This window comes from Oncorhynchus nerka, linkage group LG4, assembly GCF_034236695.1.
Source record: "Oncorhynchus nerka isolate Pitt River linkage group LG4, Oner_Uvic_2.0, whole genome shotgun sequence".
Taxonomy (NCBI): domain Eukaryota; kingdom Metazoa; phylum Chordata; class Actinopteri; order Salmoniformes; family Salmonidae; genus Oncorhynchus; species Oncorhynchus nerka.
The window spans coordinates 92632330-92653321 of record NC_088399.1 but is presented as its reverse complement, the minus strand read 5'-3'; the positions used below and the strand labels follow the sequence as shown (position 1 = coordinate 92653321).

The 20992-nt window shown below is 44.5% G+C and overlaps 1 protein-coding gene across 3 annotated transcripts; it reads left to right on the top strand.

The window, feature by feature from the left end:
* Positions 1–791: 791 nt before the first annotated feature.
* On the top strand, positions 792–12447 carry LOC115129071 (syntaxin-12-like). Of its 3 annotated transcripts, XM_065018036.1 has the most exons (10): positions 799–918; positions 1791–6322; positions 6459–6528; positions 6662–6761; positions 7066–7203; positions 7298–7341; positions 8042–8132; positions 9292–9364; positions 9717–9799; positions 11644–12447. In XM_065018036.1, the coding sequence occupies exons 2-10, from the start codon at positions 6223–6225 to the stop codon at positions 11734–11736; spliced, it is 792 nt and encodes a 263-aa protein (XP_064874108.1). In that variant the 5' UTR covers positions 799–918; positions 1791–6222; the 3' UTR covers positions 11737–12447. The 3 variants fall into 3 exon arrangements, with proteins under 3 accessions (XP_029515077.1, XP_064874108.1, XP_064874109.1); XM_029659217.2 differs by lacking the exon at positions 11644–12447 and having other exon boundaries at positions 792–918; positions 9643–9730; XM_065018037.1 differs by lacking the exon at positions 799–918 and having other exon boundaries at positions 6243–6326.
* Positions 12448–20992: the final 8545 nt, after the last annotated feature.

The following is a 20992-nucleotide window of genomic DNA, read 5'->3' as shown; positions in this document are numbered from 1 at the left end:
GTATTCTCAACAACAAAAATATTTGAAGGATTAAAAAAAAGACCAGTTAAATGTTAGATAAATAAATAAAAATGATGGCGTCTGTAATAGAATACACGGGTCAAAAACCAATGTAGACATAAAGGCATTTCTATAGCTTACAAAATGTTTTACAATGGAGTACCAAACATATTTTGGGGCTCCCTAGCGGCGCAGCGGTCTAAGGCACTGCATTTGTGGATCGATTCCAGGCTGTATCACAACCAGCCGTGATTGGGAGTCCTATAGGGCGGTGCACAATTGGCCCAGCGTCCTTCGGGTATGGCCGGGGTCATTGTGAATAAGAGTTTGTTCTTAAACTGACTTGCCTAGTTAAATAAATAAAAAGATGGCTACTGTCTTTAACGAAGCGTTCCCTGTCAGCAGAGAAGAAGAGAGAGGATTCAACTCGGAGGAAATCTGTCTCCCTCTAGCAGGTGGCTATTTTTTTTCTTCCGTCTCACCTATTTGGTAAAACAAAATAATTGCTTATTTCCTACGTGAGGTTTATTTGCTCGATTATAAATTTAGTAACGCGTACATTACTACGAGTGAACTGATAAGTATGATACGTGACACATCCGGCAATTTTGGAGAAAAAGCACATGGGCGTTGTCTCAAGATGGCTATGCATATTCATGAGGCTTGAAATATATTGAATACAGGCGGGTGACGTCAACAATTATCAAAATATAAAAATGGGTGAGACGTATCCACCAATCAGAAGAAAGGAAAGGCGGGAGCTCGACAGCCGTTGTTAGGGGCGGAGAGTCATTTATCTTGTCAGTGGATCCAACATCTTGCTGTCTGTTTTCCAGGGTTTATACACATCGTTGGTGTTGGAACGGTGTCTTTTTGACGAAGGTGCAAAACGGATGTTTTCTACAGCCAGCTAAACAAGTAAGAATGTATTATTTTCCGTTTCAAGGGAACTACGTTAATGTATAAGCTCATGGTGGAATTAAAAATGCACATTTTGTTGACACTGTTCTCCAATTCGTTGTCTGGGGGGGCTTTATCTTCCTCACCTGATGTCTGTGCTAACTAACGATGCTAGCTAACGGATATTTACAGGAGCTTCAGACTCGGATACCTGTCGGCAAAAATAGTCATTTCAATTATAGAAGTTAGAGCACTCATCATTAGATGGCAAGTTACGTGCTAATAAACATAACAGTTATCTAGTTTTATGGTTAACTTGAGTTAAGTAGCTTGCTACGTTAGTTCAATCTAGTTAGCTATCTAACGTTAAGGCTAGCTGTAAATAATTTGATTTACCTAACGTTAATTAGCTACATTATGAAGGAACTACCCAGAAACTAGGGCTAACTCTTGTTTGTGTCCCACTTTGAGCAAGCTAGCCAGAGATTGAGGAGGCATGTGACAGTCTGATGATATTTTGGGGGTGAATATCTGCTCTTTCTTGGACCCCTCCTGCCTAATGGGATGTGATGAACATAACGTCGATTAGCTCATGGCTATCCTAGATACCCTTTACTAAGAAAAGCTATTGTTGAACTGACTCAGACGGATTGCAAAAGTGTGTAGTCATTACTTTTAACAGATACTATTGTAATGTCAAACAAATCACACTTCATTTATGAATCTATGACTGTACTTTTCTCCAGTTAGGACTAGGCATTTAGCTGTTATGTAACTTAGGCCTAATAAATGTGTCACATCTTAGGACAAACTTGTTTGATAACATTATCTCTGTTCTCACAGTATTGATAGCAAAACAAAAAACGAGTTTCTACTTTCTCCTCCCCCAGAGTTTTCACCCACCTACCTACACTACCGTTCAAACGTTTGGGGTCACTTAGAAATGTTTTTTTTAAGAAAAGCACCATTTTTTTTGTCCATTAAAATAACATAAAATGGATCAATGTAGACATTGTTAATGTTGTGAATGACTATGACTATGACTCCTGTGTTCCAATGGCACGTTGTGCTAGCTAATCCAAGTTTATCATTTTAAAAGGCTAATTTATCATTAAAAAACCCTTTTGCAATTATGTTAGCACAACTGAAAACTGTTGTGGTGATTTTAAAGAAGCAATAAAACTGGCCTTCTTTAGACTAGTTGAGTATCTGGAGCATCAGCATTTGTGGGTTTGATTACAGGCCCAAAATGGCCAGAAACAAAGAACTTTCTTCTGAAACTCGTCAGTCTATTCTTGTTCTGAGAAATGAAGGCTATTCCATGCGAGAAATTGCCAAGAAACTGAAGATCTCGTACAACGCTGTGTACTACTCTGTTCACAGAACAGCGCAAACTGGCTCAAACCAGAACAGAAACAGGAGTGGGAGGCCCCGGTGCACAACTGAGCAAGAGGACAAGTACATTAGAGTGTCTAGTTTGAGAAACAGACGGCTCACAGGTCCTCAACTGGCAGCTTCATTAAATAGTACCCTTAAAACACCCGTCTCAACATCAACAGTGAAGAGGCGACTCCGGGATGCTGGCCTTCTAGGCAGAGTTGTAAAGAAAAAGACATGTCTCAGACTGGCCAATAAAAAGAAAAGATTAAGATGGGCAAAAGAGCACAGACACTGGACAGAGGAAGATTGGAAAAAAGTCTTATGGACAGACGAATCTAAGTTTGAGGTGTTCGGATCACAAAGAACATTCGTGAGACGCAGAAAAAATGAAAAGATACCGGAGGAGTGCTTGACGCCATCTGTCAATCATGGTGGAGGCAATGTGATGGTCTGGGGGTGCTTTGGTGGTGGGAAAGTGGGGGATTTGTACAGGGTAAAAGGGATCTTGAAGAAGGAAGGCTATCAATCCATTTTGCAACACCATGCCATACCCTGTGGACAGAGCTTAATTGGAGCTAATTTCCTCCTACAACAAGACAATGACCCAAAGCATAGCTCCAAACTATGCAAGAACTATTTAGGGAAGAATCAGTCAGCTGGTATTCTGTCTATAATGGATTGGCCAGAACATTCATCGGATTTCAATCCTATGGAGCTGTTGTGGGAGCAGCTTGACCGTATGGTACGTAAGAAGTGCCCATCAAGCCAATCCAACTTGTGGGAGGTGCTTCAGGAAGCATGGAGTGAAATCTCTTCAGATTACCTCAACAAATTGACAACTAGAATGACAAAGGTCTGCAAGGCTGTAATTGCTGCAAATGGAGGATTTTGGACGAAAGCAAAGTTTGAAGGACACAATTATTATTTCATTTAAAAATCATTATTCATAACCTTGTCAACGTCTTCACTAGGATTGCACAGTTTGGGGAATATTCAGATATGGAAACTTTACGTGGGAATTAATGGAAATGTATGCAAATTAATATTAATACTGTTTAAATGTCATGTTTTTTGCATTGGATATATTTACTATATCATATGGAGATAAACATAAACCTTTTATCATAAGTAGACATGATTGCAAATGATTAAATCCTTCCAATATATATATATATTTTTATTGCAATAAATAATAATAATAATAATTTGTTATGAATTGAACTTTAATTAAATGAGTTGACTCTTCACATGGGATGTTTTCACTTAACCACAATATAAAGGTAATATTGGAATGATCCATCTCATCTCCCAAAAAATGTTTTCAACACATTTGTAAAATGACAGTCTAGAAACTAAAGCTTTGGTTGTCTTCCTCTCAGGCTTCCATGTCTTCTCCCTGGACTTCCTCAATGTTCACCTCTTGAACATCAGACTCTGACGCCTCATCTTCACTGTCACTTTCCAACCTTGTTGAGGATGGCTCGTTGTCCGGCTCAAAAAGCCAAAAATTCGCCAAGATGGCCACCAATTTTTCAACCCTTGTTTTGGTCAGCCTGTTGCGTGCTTTGGTGTGTGTGTGTGTTCCCAAAGAAGGACCAGTTGCTCTCTGAGACGGCAGATGTTGGTTGGATTTGGAGGATGATGGAGTCAACAGGGGAAAGAGCCTCAGATCCACAAAGTCCCTTCCACCAGGTGGCTGATGAGATGTGTTGGCACGACTGCCATATTGCATCTCCATCCCAAAGCCCTTGCTTGGAAGTGTATTTTGCCAGACTGCAAAGATCCTTGCCTTCATACATGTGAAGGTGACGAGACAGTAGTGATGACACCATAGGCCTTGTTGATATCTGCATCAGACAGGATGCTCTTGCCAGCATACATGGGGTCCCACATGTATGCTGCGGCGTGTATGGGCTTCAGGCAGAAGTCTACACGCTTTTTTATGTATTTCAGAACTGCAGTTTCCTCTGCTTGGCGCAACAGTGAAGTGGGCAGGGCAGTACAGATTTATTCTCTTACATCTGCAAGCAGCATACATGAGTCTAAACATCAGACAGGATGGCATTCAGGAGTTTCGGGCTGCTTACCATTCTCTCCCAAAATAAATCATCCAGGAGGATCTTATTGATGGGGCTGTCCATATCAGCAGACTGTGATATAGTAATTTCTTGGAGAGACTCCTTCCCCTGCAGGAGACCACCCCAACGGGTGTTGCTGGGCAGCTTCAATGTGGTGCTCTTATTCTTCTCACTTTGCTTGGTGAGGTAGATTACTGCTATAACTTGATGACCCTTCACATACCTAACCATTTGCTTAGCTGGGTGTGAAGTGAGGGTAGGATTTCTCCACTTTAGACCAAGCAGCCTTCGTGTTTGCAGCATTGTCTGTCACCAGTGCAAATACCTTCTGTTGTCCAAGGTCATGGATGACTGCCTTCAGCTCATCTGCAATGTAGAGACCGGTGTGTCTGTTGTCCCTCGTGTCTGTGCTCTTGTAGAATACTGGTTGAGGGGTAGAGATGTAGTTAATTATTCCTTGCCCACGAACATTCAACAACCTATCAGAGATGATTGCAATACGGTCTCTCTGATTTGCTTGACCTTCCCTTGAACTCTGTTGAACTCTGCAACCAACAAATGAGTAGATAAAGCATGTCTGGTTGGAGGGATGTATGCTGGGTGAAGAACATTCAGAAATCTCTTCCAATACTCATTGCCTATGAGCATCAGAGGTGAACCAGTTGCATACACCGCTAGAGCAAGACATTCATCAGCATTTCTCTGACTACGTTCCTCCATTTGAGTCAAAAACTTCTGATTCCAGAAGGACCATGAGTTGTTGCTATCGATAAGGTGTCTGATTCATCCTTTTCACTTCCAACAGAAGTAGAGGGACTTTTGTCAGAGGTTGCTTGTTGTGAGTGTTGAGGGAACTTTATGCACTTGGCCAGATGATTCTGCATCTTTGTTGCATTCTTAACACATGATTTGGCACAGTATTTGCAGTATTTACAAATGTACACAGCTTTTCCTTCTACATTAGCTGCAGTGAAATGTTTCCACACCGGATAGTGCCCGTGGCATTTTCCTGTAAAGATAAGAAAAAAAATGAGCGAAAAAAAAAAAAAACACCAAATACAATTCCATGTACAGATAAATAGTTAAGCAGTTAGATTAAACCATTCCTTTGTAAGATAAATGTTTTTAAATGAAACATGTATGGAAACAGGTGAATTAACACTCCTCAGTTAGCAGGCTCAAGCAAGCTAAAACTAGCTAGCAGAAATTGTTAACAGGTTAGATATAATTGATACACACTTTGCTGTAGGCAACTATTTACTAGTTAACAAAAAAATCATGTCTGTCATATAAAATATATTCACCCCACCTGCTATTGTAATCTAAACATACCAGAAAGCATGTTGTCCTTGGCTCAGACAATGTATTAGTGTAGCATCTCATTAGTGTTCAAGATCTTGAGAATCAGCTGTACATGTGATGGAAGAATGCACTGTGCATGCAGTGTTGCAATTCCATTGAACTAGGGATAGTTGAACCAAAATATGCCACAAGACCTAGAACTGCCTTACACGCATATATATATATATAAATGTGTGTATCCCACAAAAAAGGTTCACTGTTATAAAGCTAACTTTTATTTTTTATTTTCTTAATGAATTTAAGCAAAATTCCCCCAAATTCCAGGGCTAAACTTCCCATGGAAATTGACTGAAAAGTTTCCGACCCTTTGCAACCCTTGTCTTGACTATATTTCCTATTAGTTTTGCAACTCATTTCATGTATGTTTTCATGGGAAAACGAGAACATTTTTAAGTGACCCCCAAAACCTTTTGAACGGTAGTATACATACATTCCCAATATACCTGCCACCCAGCCCCCAGCAGTCTTCACCCAGGAAAAAGAGCACACCGGACAGGCCGCAATGTCTTCTGGTAAAGCAGACCGCTATCTCACCCAGCCACGAGACTCCAATACCCTCATCCAGACATGCAGCTCCAACATCCAGAAGATCACACAGAACAGTAAGTACGTATTGCTACAGAGAGTGGGCAAACCAAAGGTAGAAGTCATTCATGCAAGTCAAGACTTTGTAATAGTCTCTGCCAGATGTATCCTAAAGCCTACAGTTTAGAGGATGTATGTTTTGGCACTTCCCAGCTGCCAAGATAAAGAGCATGGTGAATCAGCTGGGGACGGGACAAGACACCAGCGAACTGAGGGACAGTCTGTACGTATCCTTGTTGCTTTGCTTGTACACACACTGACACACGAACACAGAACAGACCATAAATGTGTGTGTGCTGTTACTCCCTGAGAGTCTGCTATCTCCCTTACTGTCCTTTGGACATCTGTTCATTCAGGCAGCAGATACAGCACTTTACAAACCAGCTGGCCAAGGAGACCAACAAGCACCTGAAAGACGTTGGCTTCGTCTCACCATCTTCAGCACCTTCAGAACAGGTCAGTGTCCGTTCCAATGAGATTGTGTCTGTGACTGACTCCTCAACAATGACAACTGGTAACCTTCGTGTTTGAATGACTCCAGGTTGAAATTTCCCATAGGTACTGATCTAGCATCAGATCCCCCCTCCCCTCCCCGCAATCCTAACTTCAACCATTACTGGGGGGAAATGCAAAACTGACCCAAGATCAATGTCTAGGGGCATCTTCTTCCTACACCATTCCTTGACAATGACTGTGACAACTCACTGACCATGACCATATGTTTTGAATGACTCATTTTGTTCTTCTTCTCAACCCACAGAGGCAACAGAAGATCCAGAAGGACCGGCTGATGAATGAATTCTCCGCTGCCCTCGACCACTTTCAGGCCGTACAGCGCCAGGCAGCACAGAAGGAGAAGGAGTCTGTGGCCAGAGCCCGAGCTGGTTCCCGTCTCTCAGTAAGGCCAAGGTCATACCGTTGGCTAGGTTTTCTATTTTCAAACTTTCAAGTGGATATTTTGTTTATGTAATGCCTGGCTCCTCTCTTGTCAGGCTGAAGATGGCGTCTCTGAGGAACAGCTTGTGTCTTTTGATAAGTACGTTCAAGCTTCTCTCTCTCTCTCAAAGGAGGATGTTTTTAATACTCCTCTACTACAGGATATGGTTCCTGGTCTCTCAAATATCTCCTTGTTAAACATATATAGGAATACATTTCCTTTATCAACCAATTCAATTAAAACACTCTGCCCATTTCTAAGAATTTGTAAGATACTTATTTGCATCAAATGGACAGAGAACAGTCTCAAAATCAATCAATAGCGTTTATTCTCGAGAGTACTGACCATGGTACAATTTACAACAGGTTATATACTAAAAATGACGTCATAGGTTTTAAACTGTCCTTCCTCCACTCCGATACAATGGCAGTATAGTTCACAAGCCTTCCCACATTGTCCACCACCTGTTAAATAATCTACTACGAGCCCAAGGTCTCCTCTCCCTGGGTAGAGACAGGATGTCCTGTAAGGAACACAGCATTCCAGCCAGTCTGACGATAGCTCCATTCGTTTCTAATAAGGAACAGACAGTCCTTGTACTAATTATTGATTATAATTACACACATTATATTCAGTGACATGATTATAATAAGATTCATACATCCATACAGTAACATAGTAGTATTCTGTTTAGTTGTAGTTTTAAGCTAAAGGCTGTACCTCATTTAGTCATTATTCATCAAAATCTCATAATACTCCTTCTCTCCAAAATGTGTTTTCTCACTGTCCTCTTCTACAGCCAAGATGATTGGGCTCAGACAATCACACAGACAACAGAGGAGGACTTGGCACTTATCAAGGAGAGAGAGACTAACATCAGACAGCTAGAGGTAAAACTCTCTCACACGCTCCCTCATCTCTGCATTTCAATACATTAGGAACAACTTCCTCATATGGAGTTGCACCTCCCCTTTTGCCCTCAGAACAGCATCAATTTGTCAGGGCATGGACTCTACAAGGTGTTGAAAGCGTTCTACAGGGATGCTGGCCCTTGTTGACTCCAATGCTTCCCACAGTTGTGTCAAGTTGGCTGGATGTCTTTTAGGTGGTGGACCATTCTTGATACACACGGGGAAACCGTTGAGTGTGGAAAAACCCAGCAGTGTTTCAGTTCTTGAGCACCTGCTTGGCACCTGCTACCATACCGCGTTTAAAGGCACTTCAATCTTTTCTTTCCCATTGACCCTCTGAATGGCACACATACACAATCCATGTCTCAAGGCTTAAAAATCCTTCTTTAACCTGTCACCTCCCCTTCATCTACACTGATTTTCATGTGGCTTTAACAAGTAACATCAATAAGGGATCATATCTTTCACCTGGATTCACCTGGTCAGTCTATGTCATGGAAATAGCAGGTGTTCCTAATATTTTGTACACTCAGTGTATCGTTCTGTATCCCTGCGGTCAACGGGCGGACCTCTACAATGTTCAGCAAGGGGCCACACCATTGGCCACGCCCCTGCCACATCCACCACCTAAGCTCCATTTTGATCCAGAAAGAAATCCTGATTTTAGGATTCAGGCAGCGCCTGGGGACCAGACCAATGCCTATCACATGGCATAAACAGGAGAATTATCTTTCTCACTTGAGTTAATTCAGCATTACCTTTCTCGTTGGTTGTGTTGTTATTTCAGCATTACCTTTCTCGTTGAGTTATGTTGTTATTTCAGCATTACCTTTCTCGTTGAGTTATGTTGTTATTTCAGCATTACCTTTCTCGTTGAGGTATGTTATTTCAGCATTACCTTTCTCGTTGAGCTATGCTGTTATTTCAGCATTATCTTTCTCGTTGAGGTATGTTGTTATTACAGCATTACCTTTCTCGTTGAGGTATGTTGTTATTTCAGCATTACCTTTCTCGTTGAGGTATGTTATTATTTCAGCATTACCTTTCTCGTTGAGGTATGTTATTATTTCAGCATTACCTTTCGTTGATTATGTTATTTGAGCATTACCTTTCTCATTGAGTTATGTTGTTATTTCAGTCGGACATCTTGGATGTGAACCAGATCTTCAAGGACCTGGCAGTGATGATCCATGATCAGGGAGAGATGATTGGTGAGTCCCGTCACTGTTGTAGAAACTGCAGTACAGAGCCCCAATCTGTCACTTCCTTCATAGAAACCCACCACTCTAAAACGTGATTTGAACTCTCTTTATGATTGCATTTCCCTCGATGCACATGCTTCCAGGTAGAAGAGCTGACCCAACAACACGTGTGTTATTGGAACAACTCTGCTGATTTGTCTTTGTTTGAAATGAAAATGCATTTACACTATACGTGAATGAGTAGGTGTTCTAAAACTTTTGACCTGTAGTGTATGTGTTTTTTAAAGGAAAGCTGACCCGCCATAAGGCAAAGCTGAGCCAGGGTGTCTCACCCTTCTCTCTGTGTGTGTTTACATGACAGACAGCATAGAGGCCAACGTGGAGAGTGCCGAGGTCCACGTAGACCGAGGGACAGAACAGCTTCAGAGAGCCGCCTACTTCCAGGTAAGAGGAATTATCACTCTACTCCCGAGTGGTGCAGCGGTCTAAGGCACTGCATCTCAGTGCTAGAGGTGTCACTACAGACCCTGGTTCGATTCCAGGCTGTATCGCCACCGGCCGTGATTGGGAGTACCATAGGGCGGCGCACAATTGTCCCAGTGGCGTCCGGGTTTGGCCAGGTGTAGGCCGTCATTGTAAATAAGAGTTTGTTCATAACTGACTTGCCTAGTTTAAATAAACGAGACCCTGCGTCCCCTGCTAGTTAGCGATGGCTCCGATTTTTAAAATGAGGGATCCCATTCATTTTCAGGAGGATTGTCTCGTGCCGAACTGAGCCAAGTGAGAGCGAGGGGAACTGAGCCAAGTGAGAGAAGGAGGGGAACTGAGCGAGGGGGAACTGAGCCAAGTGAGAGAAGGAGGGGAACTGAGCGAGGGGGAACTGAGCCAAGTGAGAGAAGGAGGGGAACTGAGCGAGGGGGAACTGAGCCAAGTGAGAGAAGGAGGGGAACTGAGCGAGGGGGAACTGAGCCAAGTGAGAGAAGGAGGGGAACTGAGCGAGGGGGAACTGAGCCAAGTGAGAGAAGGAGGGGAACTGAGCGAGGGGGAACTGAGCCAAGTGAGAGAAGGAGGGGAACTGAGCGAGGGGGAACTGAGCCAAGTGAGAGAAGGAGGGGAACTGAGCGAGGGGAACTGAGCCAAGTGAGAGAAGGAGGGGAACTGAGCGAGGGGAACTGAGCCAAGTGAGAGAAGGAGGGGAACTGAGCGAGGGGGAACTGAGCCAAGTGAGAGAAGGAGGGGAACTGAGCGAGGGGGAACTGAGCCAAGTGAGAGAAGGAGGGGAACTGAGCGAGGGGGAACTGAGCCAAGTGAGAGAAGGAGGGGAACTGAGCGAGGGGGAACTGAGCCAAGTGAGAGAAGGAGGGAACTGAGCGAGGGGAACTGAGCCAAGTGAGAGAAGGAGGGGAACTGAGCGAGGGGAAGGGGAACTGAGCCAAGTGAGAGAAGGAGGGGAACTGAGCGAGGGGAACTGAGCCAAGTGAGAGAAGGAGGGGAACTGAGCGAGGGGAACTGAGCCAAGTGAGAGAAGGAGGGGAACTGAGCGAGGGGGAACTGAGCCAAGTGAGAGAAGGAGGGGAACTGAGCGAGGGGGAACTGAGCCAAGTGAGAGGAGGGGAACTGAGCCAAGTGAGAGCGAGGGGGAACTGAGCGAGGGGGAACTGAGCCAAGTGAGAGGAGGGGAACTGAGCCAAGTGAGAGCGAGGGGGAACTGAGCGAGGGGGAACTGAGCCAAGTGAGAGCGAGGGGGAACTGAGCGAGGGGGAACTGAGCCAAGTGAGAGCGAGGGGGAACTGAGCGAGGGGGAACTGAGCCAAGTGAGAGCGAGGGGGAACTGAGCGAGGGGGAACTGAGCCAAGTGAGAGCGAGGGGGAACTGAGCGAGGGGGAACTGAGCCAAGTGAGAGCGAGGGGGAACTGAGCCAAGTGAGAGCGAGGGGGAACTGAGCCAAGTGAGAGCGAGGGGGAACTGAGCCAAGTGAGAGCGAGGGGGAACTGAGCCAGGGGAACTCGCTGAACAAAAGTGTGACCCGAAATTACATTTAAGTTGGATATTCTGCATATTCTCAGTGAAATCATGGAGCGATTGACCAATTTAGGCTCACTGTAGCTTTCGGACTACTGGATTGGCTGTTGATCCTTTTGCCCTCCGAACAGCCTGAGTTCATCAGGGCATGGACTCTGCGAGGTGTTGAAAGTGTATAAACTGAGCAGTACAATAAGAGTCTGGTAGCAACGGTTCTGTTTCTGCATCTCAACTGTCACCACCCATCCCTCTGTCTCTCCCCTCAGCAAAAGTCCCGTAAGAAGATGTGCATCTTGGCCGTGGTCCTGTCCATAGTACTGACCATACTAGGCATCATCATCTGGCAAGCCACCAAATGAGAAGAGACTACACCCAACCTTCTTCTTTCACTTCTATATTTGTATTAACCCCCAACCTGAAACACTAGCCCCTGGAGCGGTTTGAGAAAGTGATTCCCGGCTAGCGGCAGGGGTCAGAGGTCAGGGGAGTGGCATTAGGGGCAAAGGGATGGGTCTGGGATGTAACCTTACCTGTTACCTGACCCCCCCCCCCCTCCTGAGCTCAAGGCCTCCAGCTAACCTCCTCTCTGAGACAAAGCAGTAGTATGTCTATTCAAATGAAGGAGAGTATTGGAGAGCGTGGATTAATAAAAAGAGACTCTTATCTGTTTGTGATATTACTGCACTAACACGAACATTCATTGTATTTACAAAAGCAGAATAATTGTTATTATTGTAGGGGTGTCAATCATTTTTGTAACCTGTACATTTCTGACACCTTTTTGTGTGTAAGCAGTTTAGTGTCCCACTCCGTTCAAGTTATAGGAGAGGTTTCCCCCAACACACATTAAACCTCGACTAAAATACATTTTCCGATGGAGATTCTCCATTGAGCTTGTTTTGTTGTCCAGGACTAGCCTTAATCTGTGTTGAGGAAACCACCTCGTAGTCTTTATATTGCTTAGGTGAGATGAAGTTCTGATAGCAACTTTGTTTTATCGAACTGTATACATGATAATAACAAACTATGGTTGTAATAAACACATTTAATAACACCGTTGCATGAGCCAACCAGTTGCCGGAATGTTTTTTTTAATTTTTTGTTATTTTTTGTAGGACTAGGTATAATCGTTGTCAGGGCAACAAGCCCTTGCAGTAGTATTCTGTAATGCTACTTTATATTCTTTATGGTTCCTCCCTGCTTTAAGAGCATGTTAAAGGAACGGGGTCTTTATAGGGGGTGAGGACGGGGACTTTATAGGGGGTCTTTATAGGGGGTGAGGAACGGGGTCTTTATAGGGGGTGAGGAACGGGACTTTATAGGGGGTGAGGAACGGGGACTTTATAGGGGTGAGGAACGGGGCTTTATAGGGGTGTGGAACGGGGTCTTTATAGGGGGATAGGGGACTTTATAGGGGGTGAGGAACGGGGGCTTTATAGGGGGGTGGAACGGGGGGCTTTATAGGGGGTGTGGAACGGGGCTTTATAGGGGGTGAGGAACGGGGGTCTTATAGGGGGTGACGGGGCTTTATAGGGGTGTGGAAGGGGACTTTATAGGGGGTGACGGGGGCTTTATAGGGGGTGTGGACTTTATTAGGGGGTGAGGAACTGGGACTTTATAGGGGTGAGGACTTTAAGGGGTGGACTTTATTAGGGGTGAGGAACGGGGACTTTATTAGGGGTGAGGAACTGGGACTTTATAGGGGGGGTGAGGAACGGGGGACTTTATTAGGGGTGAGGAACGGGGACTTTATAGGGGTAGAGGAACTTTATTAGGGGGACTTTATAGGGGTAGAGGAACGGGACTTTATAGGGGTAGAGGAACGGGGTCTTTATAGGGGTGAGGAACTGGGACTTTATAGGGGTGAGGAACGGGGACTTTATGGGGGTGAAGAACGGGGTCTTTATAGGGGGTGAAGAACGGGTACTTTATAGGGGGTGAAGAACGGGGTCTTTATAGGGGGTGAGGAACGGGGACTTTATAGGGGGTGAGGAACGGGACTTTATACGGGGGGGGTGAGGAACGGGGACTTTATAGGGGTGAGGAACGGGGTCTTTATAGGGGTGAGGAACGGGGTCTTTATAGGGGGTGAGGAACGGGAATTTAATGGGGGTTGAGGAGCGGGGACTTTAATGGGGGTGAGGAACGGGGGCTTTATAGGGGTGTGGAACGGGGCTTTATAGGGGGATGAGGAACGGGGTCTTATAGGGGTGAGGAAGGGGACTTTATAGGGGGTGAAGAACAGGGTCTTATAGGGGTGTGGAACAGGGACTTTATAGGGGTAGAGGAACGGGGACTTTATAGGGGGTGTGGAACAGGGACTTTAATGGGGGTGTGGAACGGGGACTTTATAGGGTGAGGAACGGGTGCTTTATAGGGGTGAGGAACGGGGGCTTTATAGGGGTGAGGAACGGGGATTTATAGGGGTGAGGAACGGGGTCTTATAGGGGTGAGGAAGGGGACTTTATAGGGGTGTGGAACAGGGACTTTATAGGGGTAGAGGAACGGGGACTTTATAGGGGTGTGGAACGGGGACTTTAATGGGGGTGTGGAACGGGACTTTATAGGGGTGAGGAACGGGGGTTTTATAGGGGTGAGGAACGGGGACTTTATAGGGGTGAGGAACGGGGCTTTATAGGGGTGAGGAACGGGGGCTTTATAGGGGTGAGGAACAGGGGGACTTTATAGGGGGTGAGGAACGGGTGCTTTATAGGGGTGAGGAACGGGTGCTTTATAGGGGTGAGGAGCGGGGACTTTATAGGGGTGAGGAACGGGGTCTTTATAGGGGGTGAGGAACGGGGTCTTATAGGGGGTGAGGAACGGGGGCTTTATAGGGGTGAGGAACGGGGCTTTATAGGGGTGAGGAACGGGGCTTTATAGGGGTGAGGAGCGGGGACTTTATAGGGGTGAGGAACGGGGTCTTTATAGGGGGTGAGGAACGGGGTCTTATAGGGGGTGAGGAACGGGGACTTTAATGGGGGTGAGAAACGGGGTCTTTATAGGGGGTGAGGAACGGGATACGATCATAGTTGTATATGTGCTGTTAAACTGTCTTTATCACTGATATTCTCATTATGATGCATTACCAAGCTATTAACTTTCTGACTGATGTCTTGAGATGTTGCTTCAATATATCCACATCATTTTCTTTCCTCATGATGCCATCTATTTTGTGAAGTGCACCAGTCCCTCCTACAGCAAAGCAAAGCCACAACATGATGCTGCCACCCCCGTGCTTCACGGTTGGGATGGTGTTCTTCGGCTTGCAAGCCTCCCCTGTTTTCCTTCAAACATAACGATGGTCATTATGGCCAAACAGTTCTATTTTTGTTTCATCAGACATTTCTCCAAAAAGTAGATCTTTGTCCCCATGCGCAGTTGCAAACCGCAGTTTTGGAGCAGTGGCTTCTTCCTTGCAGAGCGGCCTTTCAGGTTATGTCGATATAAGGCTTGTTTTACTGTGGATATAGATACTTTTGTACCTGTTTCCTCCAGCATCTTCACAAGGTTCTTTGCTGTTGTTCAGGGATTGATTTGCACTTTTCACACCAAAGTACGTTCATCTCTAGGAGACAGAACGCGTCTCCTTCCTGAGGGGTATTACGGCTGCGTGGTCCCATGGTGTTTATACTTGCGTACTATTGTTTGTACAGATGAACGTGGTACCTTCAGGCGTTTGGAAATTGCTCCCAAAGATGAACCAGACTTTTGGAGGTCTACAATTATTTTCTGATTTCTTTTGATTTTCCCATGATGTCAAGCAAAGAGGCACTGAGTTTGAAGGTAGGCCTTGAAATACAACCACAGGTACACCTCCAATTGACTCAAATGATGTCAATTAGCCCACCAGAAGCTTCTAAAGCCATGACATTTTCTGGAAGCTGTTTTCCAAGCTGTTTAAAGGCATGGTCAACTTAGTGTATGTAAACTTCTGACCCACTGGAATTGTGATACAGTGAATTATATGTGAAATAATCTGTAAACAATTGTTGGGAAAATGACTTGTGTCATGCACAAAGTAGATGTCCTAACCGACTTGCCAGAACTATAGTTTCTTAACAAGACATTGGTGGAGTGGCTGAAAAACAAGTTTTAATGACTCCAACCTAAGTGTATGTAAACTTCCAATTTCAACTGTATATATATATATATTACAAAATCTTGGACTATAAATCATTATCAATTTTTTCCAGGTACAAAAAAAATAAAACATCTGTTAAATGCAACCACAGTTTTAGAGCTAGGTGTTTTTTTTTAAATTGATTTATTTTACTTCTATCGGTATGTATAAATAAATACTTAATTCTAAAGTGTTTACATTGGTGTACTTTTGAATGTCCCAAAAAATCTAGTGGTTTGCACAGAAGTTCCTTTAAAAAAAAAAATGTTTTTCCTGGGGATGAAAGATTAACACAAACATTTCAGTGTGTGTGTGTGTGTGTCACCTTAGTTTTGTACGGTGAAGGTAAAATCCAAAACACACTGTCCTGTCGGAGGTGGGGATATGGTAGAATATGGTGGCCAGCAGGTGTCAGTGCAGCTCTGAATACAGGCTGAGGGTGAAGATGTCATGTTCATGGAAGAGCTGCAAACTGCTGATTTCAACCATCTGGTTCAGATGCACTGCATCTACGTAGATTCACACTGAACGGCAATAAGAATGTAGATCAGAGTTTAATTATTTCATTACCGATGAAACAAGTTTAAATGTATGCCGTGGTTTATAGCTTACGCGTGGATACACATGCACATTTAGTTGATAAGTAGGTAAAGACACCCATTTGTATCAGCAGAAGCAGTCTTCACAGTCTGTCTATACAGTGTCACAAGTATGTTCTGTTAGTTCCCGTCCTTTCAGAGTGGGACGATTCCCTGGCTTTTGCGTGTTTCATTAAAACAGACGATGAACATGGCCCAAGTAATTGATTCTCACATCTGCTTCTACTGGCTCTGAAACCTCCAGCTGAGTCACTGCCATGCATTTGCATCCAACACTCCAGACAGAACACCAGACAGGCAGTGAATTCCAAACCACCCCTTCGCCTCTAACCAACTCACTCAGAGGGCCCTCCATTATCACGGGTTCCTAAACTCAACTCTGAGGGTGACTTAAGCACCACAGGTAACTTCCACGAAGATGTGAACGATCTGAGAGACGAGGCAAGAAGGACCTTCTATGCCATCAAATGGAACATAACATTTGACATCCCAATTAGGAGCAAAAAAAGATACTTGAATCGGTTATAGAAGCCATTTCCCTTAATGGTGACAAGGGGCTATAGGCCATTACGGATTACAAAGGAAGACCCAACCGTGCCGAGCTATGCCTCTCTTCCTGTCGAACTCAATGCATTTTATATACGCTTCGACAATAACAACACCGTGCCCAGCTATGCCTCTTCCAGTCGAACTCAATGTATTTTATATACGCTTCGACAATAACAACACCGTGCCCAGCTATGCCTCTCTTCCAGTCGAACTCAATGCATTTTATATACGCTTCGACAATAACAACACCGTGTCCAGCTATGCCTCTCTTCCTGTCGAACTCAATGCATTTTATATACGCTTCGACAATAACAACACCGTGCCCAGCTATGCCTCTTCCAGTCGAACTCAATGCATTTTATATACGCTTCGACAATAACAACACCGTGCCCAGCTATGCCTCTCTTCCAGTCGAACTCAATGCATTTTATATACGCTTCGACAATAACAACACCGTGTCCAGCTATGCCTCTCTTCCAGTCGAACTCAATGCATTTTATATACGCTTCGACAATAACAACACCGTGCCCAGCTATGCCTCTCTTCCAGTCGAACTCAATGCATTTTATATACGCTTCGACAATAACAACACCGTGTCCAGCTATGCCTCTCTTCCTGTCGAACTCAATGCATTTTATATACGCTTCGACTATAACAACACCGTGTCCAGCTATGCCTCTCTTCCAGTCGAACTCAATGCATTTTATATACGCTTCGACAATAACAACACCGTGCCCAGCTATGCCTCTCTTCCAGTCGAACTCAATGCATTTTATATACGCTTCGACAATAACAACACCGTGCCCAGCTATGCCTCTCTTCCAGTCGAACTCAATGCATTTTATATACGCTTCGACAATAACAACACCGTGTCCAGCTATGCCTCTCTTCCTGTCGAACTCAATGCATTTTATATACGCTTCGACAATAACAACACCGTGCCCAGCTATGCCTCTCTTCCAGTCGAACTCAATGCATTTTATATACGCTTCGACAATAACAACACCGTGCCCAGCTATGCCTCTCTTCCTGTCGAACTCAATGCATTTTATATACGCTTCGACAATAACAACACCGTGTCCAGCTATGCCTCTCTTCCTGTCGAACTCAATGCATTTTATATACGCTTCGACAATAACAACACCGTGCCCAGCTATGCCTCTCTTCCAGTCGAACTCAATGCATTTTATATACGCTTCGACAATAACAACACCGTGTCCAGCTATGTCTCTCTTCCTGTCGAACTCAATGCATTTTATATACACTTCGACAATAACAACACCGTGCCGTGCGTGAGGGCCCCCATCGAACCAGAGGACTGGGTGATCTCGCTATGCGAAGCCGATGTGAGTAAGATCTTTAATCGGGTAAACACTCGCAAGGCGGACTAAATTCCAGGGCGCGTTCTCAGAGCAGACGCAGAGCACTGTCCTTTTCAACCTCTCCTCGTCCCAGTCTATAATCCTCCATGTCTTTTAATTTGCCACCACCATTCCTGTTTCTATGAACTCTAAGGCTTCATGCCACAATGACTGCTGCCTTGTATCACTCACATCTGTAATCACGAAGGGCTCCCGAGTGGTGCAGCGGTCTAAGGCACTGCATCTCAGTGGAAGAGGTGTCACTGCAGTCCCTGGTTCAAATCTAGGCTGCATCACAGTCGGATGTAATTGGGAGTCCCATAAAGCAGTGCACAATTGGCCCAGCGTCATCTGGGCCGTCGTTGTAAATAAGAATTTCTTCATAACTGACTTGCCAAGTTAAATAAAAGGTTAACATTTTTTAAATAGTGCTTTGAAAGGCTGGCAATGAAACACATTAACTCCGTCATCCAATCAATCACATGTTGACGCATATCCCATGGTAGTTATTGGGGTCAAATTTGTCTCCACTTTTGTGGATTGGTGTGATCAGTCCTTGGTTCCAAATATTGGGAAAGATACCAGAGCTAAGGATGATGTTAAAGAGTTTTAGTATAGCCAATTGGAATTTGTTGTCTGTATATTTGATCATTTCATTAAGGATACCATCAACACCACAGGCCTTTTTGGGTTGGAGGGTTTTTATTTTGTCCTGTAGCTCATTCAAGGTAATTGGAGAATCCAGTGGCTTCTGGTAGTCTTTAATAGTTGATTCTAAGATTTGTATTTGATCCTGTATATGTTTTTGCTCTTTATTCTTTGTTATAGAGCCAAAAAGATTGGAGAAGTGGTCTCTCAAAATCAAATCAAATCCAATGTATTTATAAAGGCCTTTTTACATCAGCTGATGTCACAAAGTGCTGTACAGAAACCCATCCTAAAACCCCAAACAGGAAGCAATACAGGTGTAGAAGCACGGTGGCTAGGAAAAACTCCCTAGAAAGGCCAGAACCTAGGAAGAAACCTAGAGAGGAACCAGGCTATGAGGGGTGGCCAGTCCTCTTCTGGCTGTGCCGGGTAGAGATTATAACAAAACATGACCAAGATGTTCAAATGTTCATGAAGGACCAGAAGGGTCAGATAATAATGCATCAGGAGTAAATGTCAGTTGGCTTTTCATAGCCAATCATTGAGTATCTCTACCGTTCTTGCTGTGCCTAGAGCCACTCCAATTTGCATACCGCTCCAACACATCCATAGATGATGCAATTTCAATTGCATTCCACACCCATCTAGATAAGAAGAATACCTGTGTGAGAAGGCTGTTAATTAACTACAGATCAGCGTTCAACAACATAGTCTCCTCCAAGCTGGTCACCAAGTTTAGGACTAGATCCTTGACTTCCTGATGGGCCGAACCCACGTGGTGAGGGTACGCAACATCACCTCTGCCACGATGATCTTTAAACACTTCAACATTCACAAGGCCGCAGGGCCAGACGGACTACCAGGACGTGTACTCCGAGCATGCACTGACCAACTGGCAAGTGCCTTCACTCAGTCCCCTCAGTCCCCTCTTTTACTCCCTGTTCACTCATGACTGCACGGCCATGCACGACTCCAACACCATCATTAAGTTTGCTGATGACACAACAGTGGTAGGCCTGATCACCGACAACGAGACAGCCTACAGGGAGAAGGTCAGAGACCTGACCGTGTGGTGCAAGGACAACAACCTCTCCCTCAACGTGATCAAGACAAAGGAGATGATTGTGGACTACAGGAAAAGGAGGACCGAGCACGCCCCCATTCTCATCAACGGGACTGTAGTGGACAGGTTGAGAGCTTCAAGTTCCTTGGTGTCCACATCACCAACAAACTAACATTGTCCAAGCACACCAAGACAGTTGTGAAAAGGGAACGACAAAACCTATTCCCCCCTCAGGAGTCTGAAAAGATTTGGCATGGGTCCTCAGATCCTCAAAAGGTTCTAGAGCTGCACCATTGAGAGCAACCTGACGGGTTGCATCACTCCCTGGTATGGCAACTGCTTGGCCTCCGACCACAAGGCACTACAGAGGTAGTGCATACGGCCTAGTACATCACCTGGGCCAATGACAACAGAGCCCATGGATATAGTCTACTGTTGACAGTGAAAACAGAGCACATATACAGTATCAGTTAAAAGTTTGGACACACCTAGTCATTCAAGGGTTTTTATTTATTTCACTATTTTCCACATTGTAGAATAATAGTGAAGACGTCAAAACCATGAAATAATACATATGGAATCTCAAATCTAGAATATATTTATAACACATCACATGTGTTATTTCATAGTTTTGATGTCTTCATTATTATTCTACAATGTAGAAAATAGTAAAAATAAAGAAAAACCCTTGAATGAGTAGGCGTTTCCAAACTTCTAAAACCTTTGACTGGTAGTGTATATAAATGTGCCAGTACCTACAGTACCTGGTTGGGCTTCTGATCTTACACATTAGACCTCTACCTGGTTGGCCTTCTGCTCTTACCTGGTTGGGCTTCTGCTCTTAGACATTAGTCCCCTACCTGGTTGGGTTTCTGCTCTTAGACATTAGACCCCTACCTGGTTGGGTTTCTGCTCTTACACATTAGACCCCTACCTGGTTGGGTTTCTGCTCTTACACATTAGACCCCTACCTGGTTGGGCTTCTGCTCTTACACATCAGTCCCCTACCTGGTTGGGTTTCTGCTCTTACACATCAGACCTCTACCTGGTTGGGTTTCTGCTCTTACACATTAGACCCCTACCTGGTTGGGCTTCTGCTCTTACACATCAGACCCCTACCTGGTTGGGTTTCTGCTCTTACACATCAGACCTCTACCTGGTTGGGCTTCTGCTCTTACACATCAGACCCCTACCTGATTGGGTTTCTGCTCTTACACATTAGACCCCTACCTGGTTGGGTTTCTGCTCTTACACATTAGACTCCTACCTGGTTGG